This window comes from Nannospalax galili, unplaced genomic scaffold (genome assembly GCF_000622305.1).
Source record: "Nannospalax galili isolate Female #2095 unplaced genomic scaffold, S.galili_v1.0 scaffold161, whole genome shotgun sequence".
Lineage (NCBI taxonomy): Eukaryota > Metazoa > Chordata > Mammalia > Rodentia > Spalacidae > Nannospalax > Nannospalax galili.
In genome coordinates this window covers 46,785-57,270 of record NW_008348586.1, presented here as the reverse complement: position 1 = coordinate 57,270, position 10,486 = coordinate 46,785, and the positions used below count along the sequence as shown (strand labels likewise).

At 41.6% G+C, this 10,486-nt stretch overlaps 1 protein-coding gene and 1 long non-coding RNA gene across 2 annotated transcripts in view; one reads left to right on the top strand and one right to left on the bottom strand.

The window, feature by feature from the left end:
* Nucleotides 1–367: 367 nt before the first annotated feature.
* On the bottom strand, nt 368–1,458 carry LOC115072444. Its single transcript, XR_003851504.1, has 3 exons — nt 1,418–1,458; nt 646–803; nt 368–408 (listed from the first exon to the last, which is right to left on the bottom strand). It is a non-coding gene; the product is annotated as an uncharacterized LOC115072444 (long non-coding RNA).
* Nucleotides 1,459–1,657: 199 nt separating this feature from the next.
* Nucleotides 1,658–10,486, top strand: part of LOC103744062 (cytochrome P450 2C23-like) — a 25,620-nt gene continuing 16,791 nt past the window's right edge. Inside the window, exons 1-2 of the mRNA XM_029569638.1 lie at nt 1,658–1,910; nt 6,501–6,663. Coding sequence (XP_029425498.1) covers nt 1,731–1,910; nt 6,501–6,663 — 343 coding nt within the window. The 5' untranslated portion in view covers nt 1,658–1,730. The remainder of the gene's footprint in view (nt 1,911–6,500; nt 6,664–10,486) is intronic.

Here is a 10,486-nt window from a genome sequence, read left to right as displayed (position 1 = left end):
ACACAAAGTTTTTATAGGGAGGAGAGGGGGAAGTTGGCAGGGAGAATTCCATTGAAGTAGAGCAATTCAATTAACAGAACGAATATCGCAATAACACCACACCAATTGATCACAGAGTAAATTCCATAGTAACACCACAATTCTATATAGCAAGTTATAAATCAATTAAGAGGTTACACTTGTATGATTACAGAAGAATACCAAAGTTTCTTAGCAATTACATGAGAAATGAGGGAGTCTCTCAAGCGTTAAGTGCCCAGGTTAGAACAACATGTTTGTGAGAGGCTTTCAAGTATAGTCATCTGGTTAATCTCAAACCAGGCCAGCCTTGATGTCTGAAAAACAGCTTTGCCAGAAATCAGGTCTTGCTATTTCTTGGGGTAGGGGCCTACGGCTCCCGACAAGACCCTGTCTCAAAAAACAAATGAACAAAAATTTTAACCATTTTTAAAGGGTACAATTCAGTGACATTAAGTATACCCACAGTATTGTGTGATCACCACCATTATCCATTTTCAGTTTTCCAATATCCCAAACAGAAACTCTGTACCTATGATGCAATAACTCCCCATTCCCTCCTCCCTACCTATAACAACCTAGCTCTGATCCAGTTTCTGTGCATGTGAATTTGCCCATTTGAGATACCTCATACAAATGGAATCACACAATAATTTGGCCTTTTGTGTCTGGCTTATTTCAATCAGCACAGCATTTTCATGGTTCATCCACATGCAGCACGTATCAGAATTTCATCCCTTCTTAACGGTGAATGCCATTCCTTTGTATACATTTTGTTCAGTTACCTGTTGATGGATACAGAAGACCTAACTGATGAGAGACTTGATGTCTGAGGATAATCCTTTTGCAAATCACGTCAGAGCATATTACCTAGCTTTTTACTTCTAGTTTGTGAATGTAATTACTTGAACTGTTTTAGAAATCTATGAAAAATAAAATGTGACTTTATAGGTAATGAATCATCAGTGCTGAGAAGTACATGTAGTGGAGAGGGCTCAGTGGGAAAAGCATTTGCTGGGCAAGGATGAGGACCTGAGTTCAAATCATCCCTAGACTAGTTAAACTGGAGCTGGTAACATGCATCTGTAATTCCAGCATTTGTAATGCAAGATGGAAGAGTCCCTGGACCTTCACAGGTCAGCTAGCCGGCATATGCAGTGGATAAAGAGACTGTCTCAAACAAGGTGGATGGTGAGAACCAACACTCAATGGTATCTTCTAACCACACACCTGCCACAGCATGCACACATCCCCCCACATACATACCATACACACTGTACACATATACATCACATCCATACAGATCATACACCAAAAAAGAAAGAAAAGAAGGAAAAGAAAGGTCAAAGTTGAAGATTTTCTGAGTGAAAAATAGGAAGCCCAGCATGATAGCACATACCATTAATCCCAGCATTTGGCAGGCAGAGGCAGAGCAGGTGGGCCAGCCCAGTCTATGTAGTAAATTCCAGGCCAGCTGAGGCTACAGGAAGATCCTGTTTCAAAAAAAAAAAAAAAACAAACAAAACAAAAATTGGGAAATAGGAGCCCTTCTGGGTCTCAAGCTTTAGCAAACAAACCCAACCCCATTCTAGTTTTTTTTTTTAACCCCAAGTCCAAAAATCAGACCAGCCTTTGCCCAGCAGGGAACACCCCCTGCCAAGCCTTCTTCCTAACAAGCATCTGAAGCCATTGTTGGTGCCCCCGGTGCAGAAATGGATCTGCTGGGAATCACTACCATTGTTCTTATGATTTCTGTCTTTTGCCTGACTTTCTTTTCAGTGTGGACCAAAAGGCACACTGGGGGAAGGCTACCCCCAGGCCCGACTCCGCTTCCCATTATTGGGAACTTACTGCAATTAAACCTCAAGGACCTTCCTGCATCTCTCTGCAAGGTAAGGGACTCTGATCCTAGGACATTTGCCTCCCGGTTTGGGGCTCGTCTTCTGACTCAACTCTCAGCCCAGACCTCAGGGCACTGGCTGTTAAACTGCAAGCCTTTCTTAGTTCTGTCTACCAGATAGGCACTTTGGGGTATCACAGAACAAGTCATCCTCTTCTTTGGGGGCTGGATCACTTTAGAGCAAGTAGTGAGGGGCACTGACCCTAACTGGAGATACTAGTTGGCTTATGACTAAGATTCTGGGATTAGAACATATTTTAAATGAAAGCCTTCCACCCCCATCCGCATATAACACCAAAAGGCAGCTCAGCAAATGTAAAAGTGTGCATTTTATACTAAGTTATCTGCAAGAGGCTTTGCGATGCTTCTAAAGAGGGCCCCTTCGTTCCCTAACATCTTAATGGAATGCAGCCTGGCTCTGCTGTCCTGGCCACAGTTTGGAAATAATCTTTGATAAAAAGATAATGTCTCTATGAGCTCACTGTGCAAAAATACATTCTTCAGATGAAGGAGCAATATAAGAGATTTCTCTGATTGTAAGTCCATGCACCAAATAATTTATTAGATGAACATATCGGTCCATACTTTAGGCCAAGATGTTTTTTAGACCCTGGGAATACTGAAATGAACAAATGAAGAAAAATCCCTGCCTTTGCAAAACGGGAGGGGAAAGGTGGGGCAGACAAAAGCCAAAACAAATCAGGTGCGTGTGTGTGGTGTGCGTGTGTGCGTGTGTGTGTGTGTGTGTGTGTGTACAAGAGCATGCACATGTGTGCACACACACCATCGTGTGAATGTAGAGGTCAGAGGTAGTGGGCCCCAGGGATTGAACTCAGGTCGTCAGGCTTAGGTGCAGGCACTTTTACCTGCTGAACTGTATCATCAGCCCAACTTCACTTTTTAAGCACACTTAGTTTCATAGCATAATTGGGCCAAAACCAGAAAGAATGCTCAAATACCCCCTGCTCCTACACATGTGCAGAATCACCTGCTATTTACATTCCACACCAAAGTGGAACATTAGTTATAACTGTGAAACCTACATTGATACATTGTTATTGTGCTGAGTCTGTGGTTTACATTAGGGTTCTCTCCTGGCATACATTTTATAGTCTTGGATTAATGTATAATGGTGTGTTTCTGCTCTTAAAATATCAGAATAGCCGGGCGTGGTGGCGCACGCCTTCAATCCCAGCACTTGGGAGACAGAGGCAGGCGGGTCTCTGAGTTCAAGGCCAGCCTGGTCTATAGTCAGAATGGCTTCACTAGCTTCACTGTTCTGGAGCTCCCCTGTGCTCTGCCTTCCACACTTTTTCACTGCCTCCCCAGCTTTGCATCCTCTAAACTGTCATATAAATCAATCAACAGTGTATGACTTTTTCCAGTTTTGCTTAGTAATAAGCATCTAAGAACTGCTCCGTGGCTTTTCATGGCTTGGTGTACCACTTCTTTTGGGGAATTGAATTACCACATTTCATTTGTCCATTCACCTACTTAATGGTATCCTGATTGCTTCCAAGCTTTGGCAACTATAGATAAAACTGCTATAAACATCCATGTACAGAATTTTGTGTAATCATAAATTCTTAATTCCTTTGAGATACCAAGGACATACATTTGCTGGACCATATGACTAGAGTATGCTTAGTTTTCTTTTTTTTTCTTTTTTAAAAGTTTATTTTTAGTGTATGAATGTTTTGCCTGCATGTGTGTAAGTGCACCCACATGCATACAATGTCTGTAGAGGCCAGAAGAGAGGGCATCAGATACCCTGGAACTGAAGTTAAGGATGAATGTTAGCTGCCATGTGGGTGCTGGGAACCAAACCTGACTGGGTCCTCTGCAAGAGCAGCCAGTGCTCTTAACCACTGAGCCATCTTTCCAGCCCTTAATAAGTATTTTAATCATACCAAAAACAATGACTACAAAATAATATGAGACCTATTAAAGTGGAGCTTTTAAGGGAGCCGTAGGAAAGCAGTTTCCAGCACAATAGTGCTGTTAAGGGCTTCACTACTGAGGTTTCAAAAAGGAGAGAGGCATTAGAGATAGCGGATTTAAACAAATTTTCAAAGTTTTGCTATGAAGAAGTATTCCGTGCACCATAGATTGAAGGGACTGGACCCCTGGGTACAAGCTGGAGAACTGCTTCTCCTCACGTGTTTATATGACTAGAAAACTATGTGCACGGGCAGAGGTCCCAGTAAGTGGGGAGCTTCTGTGATAGATACAGGTGGAAACTCACAGATCCTTCTGTCATCTCTGGGAAACAGAGAGAAAAGTCATCAACTTAAAGTGAGGTTGGAAGAGGAAGGCCTGGCAATCTATACCCCCAAACATTATTTCCCCAAGGAAATAAGCTTTGTTTTCTTGGGTAGAGAAGAAGAGGCACAGGGTGACAAACTTCCCACCATTTGAGTGGAAGTTGGGGGTGGGGATGGGAGAAATAAGAAAGAAAACAGAAAAGAAAAAGAGAGAGAGAGAGAGAAGCCAAGGACACAGAAAAAAGAAATGAAAAAGCCATGATTCCTTTAAGCCTCTAGAATCAAAAACAAAAAAAAATAGGGAACCCTAATATACAGATAGGTTTTGTGGGGGATGCTGGGGGGTCAAGCTGGTTGCCCTGCACTGTATCACCATTCCAAAAATTGATTTTGAAGTGTAATTTTATTTCTCATTAATTTGTTTAGAACTTAACTGTATCTTCATGTAACTTATTTCAAATGGCTGCTTTGGATTGAATCGTGGGGAAGTAAAGTAAGTTTGAAAACCCGTCCCCCAGTTGCAGGCTATCTTAAGCCTCCATTGTTTTCTTGGAACAGTGCTATGGTCAATATACAGATGTCACTCTCTGTTTATGTCCACACAATGAACTTTTCCCTAGGTTCTCTTTGCTTTTTTAGTAGCAGCTTGGTTTGGTTTTTTGAGATAGTTTCATATAGTCTAGGCTAGCCTTAAACTTACTATGTAGCTAAGGATGACAAACTCCATCCTCCTGCCTTCACCTCCCCAGTGCTGGGATTATAGGCATATGCCGCTGCGCTTGGCTTTATCTTTAGTTTTTATTCTTATCATTTTATTTTATTATACTGTAAAGTCATTTTATACAAGTATGTATTTTGAACATATCCCCCCAGGCTACTACCCTGCTCTTTGTCCTCCCTCCCCACTTCCCTGACAGTTTCAGTTCTGCTGTAATGTCATTTGTACATATATGATTTTATGTATCTGGATAAAATCTAGACCCTACACATGAGAGAAAACACACTCAAGTTCTAAACAAATTCCTGCAAAACAAAATCACATTAAAAATATATTTTAGGAGCTGGAGGGTAGCTTAGTGGGTAAGGCACTTGTTCAGCAAGTACGAAGACCTGAGCTCAAATCCTTAGACCCCATTTAAGGCTGCGAGAGGTGGTGCCTGTCTGTAATCCCCATGCTCCTACAGTGAGATGTGAGGTGGAGACAGGTGGTCCAGCTAACCTGGCATAAATAGTACACTGGCAAACAACAAATAGACTCTACCTCAAAGAGGTTGGAAAGCAAAACACTGACACCTGGGACTGTTCTCTGACCTCCACAGGTATGCCATGCAACATGCAGACATGTGCACACATCATAGATATACATACATACACATATATCATATACACACAATATTTTTTGTAAATCTATTTATGAGATAGTGATGTAGCTCAGGGCCCTGATTCCCAGTGCCCCCTGAGGCTGACTGAATTCACTTAATCTGATTATTCCATTTTCATTTAGACAGCAGACCTTCGCTCTTACTTTTTTTTTTTTGAGTGTGCAAATTTATCCATAGAAAAATGATTATTGAATCTTATTTTTTAATCTTTTTTTCTTTTTTGAGACAGGGTCTATAGCCCCAGTTGGTCTGGAATTCACTATGTAGACCAGGCTGGCCTCAAACTCACAGAGATCCACCTGCCTCTGCCTCCCAAACTGGGATTAAAGGTGTGCGGCACCATGCCAGGCCTCTTCACTCATCTTTATAGCTGAAAAATTTCCATTGTGTATACCCACCACATCTTTAGTTTTAGCATAAATGTTGCCTCCCTCTAGATGCCTCTCCGATGTTGTTTATTAAATTCTTCCTTTGTCACCCAGCGCATTGTACCATTTACCACTTCCATTGAGTTATGCACCATTTAGATTGCAAATATAGCTTGTTTGGTTGCTTCTTTTTTTCATTGTCACTGTGTGTATTTGTTGTGCATGGTACTATGTTGTTTAAGAACATTTTCATACAGGAATAGAATGTGTATTGAGCATATTCAACCCCAAGTACTGCTGTTTCTTCCCTGTCACCGATTAGATTTGAAGTTCTATAATAGCTCCTGGGCCGTGCAGTATCTGGCCCAGAACAGCTACTTACTAAGTATGTGCTGAATAAAGTTTCATGAATTCATGAATGGATGAAATGGACTTGATGCTTCTGGTTAAACTCCTAAAAGGAGATTGGTGGAGCAAAGGCCAGGCTTCATGGAAAACTCTTACTTAAAAGCCTTCTGCAGAAAGATTTCACAATACCATTTACACAAATGTTTACCTTCTCTTCCAGCTGGCCAAAGAGTATGGACCCATTTATACCCTGTACTTTGGATCCTGGCCCGCTGTGGTCTTGCATGGATACGATGTGGTAAAGGAAGCCCTAATCAGCCACGGTGATGAATTCCTTGGCAGAGGACCTCTTCCCATCATTGAAGACTCCCAGAACGGATATGGTATGTTTCAAACCAAAATAGCAGGTCAATTTCTCTTGGCACTTGAATATTTAGGTGAAACAAATCTGGTTACTTACTGAGTGTTGATTCTGCACTAGGCAGTTGATAGATGTGTGCAATGGGATTAGGGTCCAAATGCCCAGAGTTAGCCCAGACTCCACAGTCCCAACAAGATTGTCTTCTCTACAGCACCTAGGCTCCCAGATTGCTCACACTCCTTACCAACTGACTGAAAACTAAGGGGCTCCCATGACTGCCTCAGGTTGGATCATTTGTACAATGACTCACAGAACTCAGGAAGGTGCTAGACTTAGAATTATGGTTTCACTGTATAAAGGATACAGCTGGGAAGCTCACCTTAGCCATGGTGTCCAGAGTTTATCCTGAGATTTCATTACATGAGCATGATTGATTGAATCTTTTGAAAAAGATTCTACTTTTATTATTTTTATGTGTATGAGTGTATTGCCTGCATGTAGGTAGGTGCACCCATGTCGTGTAATGCCTGTAGAGGTCAGAACATCAGATGTCTTCCTCAATTGTTCTTCACCTTATTTCTTTAGACAGGATCTCTAGCTGAACCTGGAGCTTGCCAGGTGCCTAGGCTGACTGGCCAGCAGGCCCCAGGAATCTTCCTGTGTCTGCCCCCTCCCTTCCTGTGCTGGAATTACAGGCACACACCACTGCAACCAGATTTTTTTTTTTAACGAGTGTGCGTGTATTGCCTGCATGTAGGTAAGTGCACCCATGTCGTGCAATGCCCACGGAGGTCAGAAGAGGCTGTCGGATCCCCTGGGGCTGGAGTTATGGACAGTTGTTAGCTTCCATGTGGGTGCTAGGATTCAAACCCGGGTCTTCTGCAAGAACAAACAAAGTTCTTAACCTCTGAGCCATCTCTCCAGCCCCTGCACCCAGATTTTTTTGTGAGTGATGGGGATCTGAACTCAGGTTCTCATGCTTGTGTGGCAAGCAGTTTACCAAGAGTCATCTTCCCAGCTCAGGAACCTTTGGTCATGAGGCTGAACTCTGTCTCCAGAGCTCCTATACTCCCTGAAGTTTGGGAGTTCCAGCTAATATCACTTCACTCAACCTTCTCAACACACAGAACTACCCCTCATCTTGAAATGATCTAGGGACTCACTGTGGACTACTTCATTAGCATAAACTCAGGCATAGTTTAGGAAATCCACAGCGAATAAGAAAGACACTTCTACCCAGGAAACTTCTGGAATTTAGAGGCTCAAAAAAAAAAACAAAAAAAAAACACCCCAGAAATAAAGAAGATCAGAAGTTTTGTTTTTATTACACAACAGAGACTCTGTAGCTCCCTTGAGATGAACATCAAAGCCATGTTAAGTTCCCTGTAAGTTAATTCTGTGAACATAACTTAGCCAAAAGCAACTGGAGAACATTTTATGATAAGAATCTTTACTCAAAGTCTTTGTGTTAAGAAGTAATGCGTGCAGTGCAGTTCCACACGAGGCAAACATTGCTGTGGCACAGTGGCACCAATGGCAAATAATGGCTAGGTGTGGAAATTGCTGTTTTGAAGCTTGGAAGGCGAAGGAGAAGGGAGGATTGGGGAGGTAACACACAAGTGGCTTATGATGGTAACAACTAGGACCTGGTTCTTCAGTTGGAATATACCTTCATAGAACATCGTTTAATTCTATGTTTAAAGTGGGGCATGCGTTATACATAAATTCCTTTATATAGATATCAAATGTCACACAACAGAAAAACAGCAAAGTCTCCTCCAAACCATTTAAAATGACAGATTTCAAGTCTAGGATAAATAGAAACAAAATTCTTTTCAAAGCATATTTATGAATCGCTAACTACATATAATGGAGTGTGCTAGTTGTACAAGGGCTGCAGTTTTTGGACCTCTCTCACCATCAAGGTGCATTGATTCAACTAAGGCAGTGTGACTAAGCCTTCCCTCTACTAGCTCCCTGCGTACCGAGCAAGCTGATTGCACTGGCTAGATGTGCACTTGCCAATTTATTTTTGACTGGATGTGGAAGCTACCGGGCTAGAATGAGCTGAAGAGGGAAAAAATTATTGGCCTAAAATTTTCAGATTTTAAAACTTTGAGAAAACTGGTTTTGAAACTTCCTATAAATAAGCGAGTTCCCGAACAGCTGGGGCTACAGGGAGACCCTGTCTCAAAAAGACAAAAAAAAAAAAAAAAATTACTGCCCCTTACCCACAAGTAATAGGAACAAAATAATGTAGCTCTTTCTTCCCCAAAGTTTTGCATTCTGAAGAATACCAAAGGGAGACAAACCTTATTCATTGATGTTTTGGTTTTCCTTCCATCTCAGTTCCCTGCTGCTGCTATAACAAAATGCTGACATTTTGGTGGCTTAGTGCAAAACAGTGTTCCTGTTGAGGTTAGGCATGTGTGATGGAAGTGTTGACAGGTTGCTTCCTTCTGCGAGCTATGGAAGAGAATCTGTTTCATCCCTGTCCTCCAGCTTGTCTGGTGGCTTTCTGGCAATCTTTGATGTTCCTTGGCTTGTAGATACATCGCCCTAATTTCTGTCTTTGTATTTGTATTCTCTCTCTCTCTCTCTCTCTCTCTCTCTCTCTCTCCCTCCCTCCCTCCCCAAATTGACGCTAGTCACAATGACTGCTTTCAATGTGATTATCTTTGTAAAGACCCTGTCCAAGTCAGTTGATATTCACAGATACTCGGGGTTTCCTTACCAAAATATCGGGGGGAAACCAATTCAAAGATTAACATTTTCCTAAGTGAAATAGCTGCTAAAATACTAAATGGCTTTGTGAAACCTTTGAACAATTGTAATACTGTTGAAGGGTGCTGCAATGTCTGCATAACTAATCAAGTTGGTGAACTACTTCCTGGTAATTATGTACTTAATATTTTGCCTACTTTTGATCTTTAAACATTTATCTCATTGTTGGAGGCAGCTGCTCAAACCCTTACTTTCACCAGAATTAAGTGCCATTGTTTATTCACTAAAACTCAAAGTTTAGGGCCAGCAAGGACGGCTTAGCAAGCTTAGCACTTGCTGTACAAGTCTAATGATCTGAGTTTAATCCCAGAACCCACGTGGAAAGAGAGAACCAACTCCCAAAAGTTGTCCTCTGACCTTCACACATGCTCCATGGCACACACGTGCCCACACTTATACACACACACACACACATAAAAATAATTAAAAATAAGTGCACAGTTTAAAAGAAATGACCATGTTCTTAGAGATTTGGACAAACAACCTCTTATTTTTTTACATAGGAGAATACATACGTTATGTCATTTTGGATAAGTAATCTAATAATATCTATTATATTCAACCCACTATGCAAAACCCATCCACACACTTATACAAATGCACCACGGTATGGAAGAGTTTGTCTTCAGAGAAAGAACTCCAGGTCTACAAGGATGCAGATGTGATAGAGAGAGGAAAATATAGTTAATATATTACTATATAATATATAAATATAGTTATATACTCACAGGGCTGAAGAGATGGTTCTCTTGTTAAGAGCACCAGCTGATCATACAGAGGACCCAGGTTTGGTTCCCAACACCCGCATGGCAACTAACAATAGTCCATAACTTCAATTTCAGGGAATCCAGTGCCTCTTGTGGCCTCCATGGGCACTCAGGCAGAGCATTCATACACATAAAAATTAAAAAATAAGCTGGGTGTGGTGGCACACGCCTTTAATTCCAGCACTTGGGAGGCAGAGGCAGGTGGATCTACATAGCAAGTTCAGGCCAGCTGGGGCTAAAGAGAGATCCTGTCTCAAAAAGACCAAAAATAAATAAGTAAATAAATAAAGATAT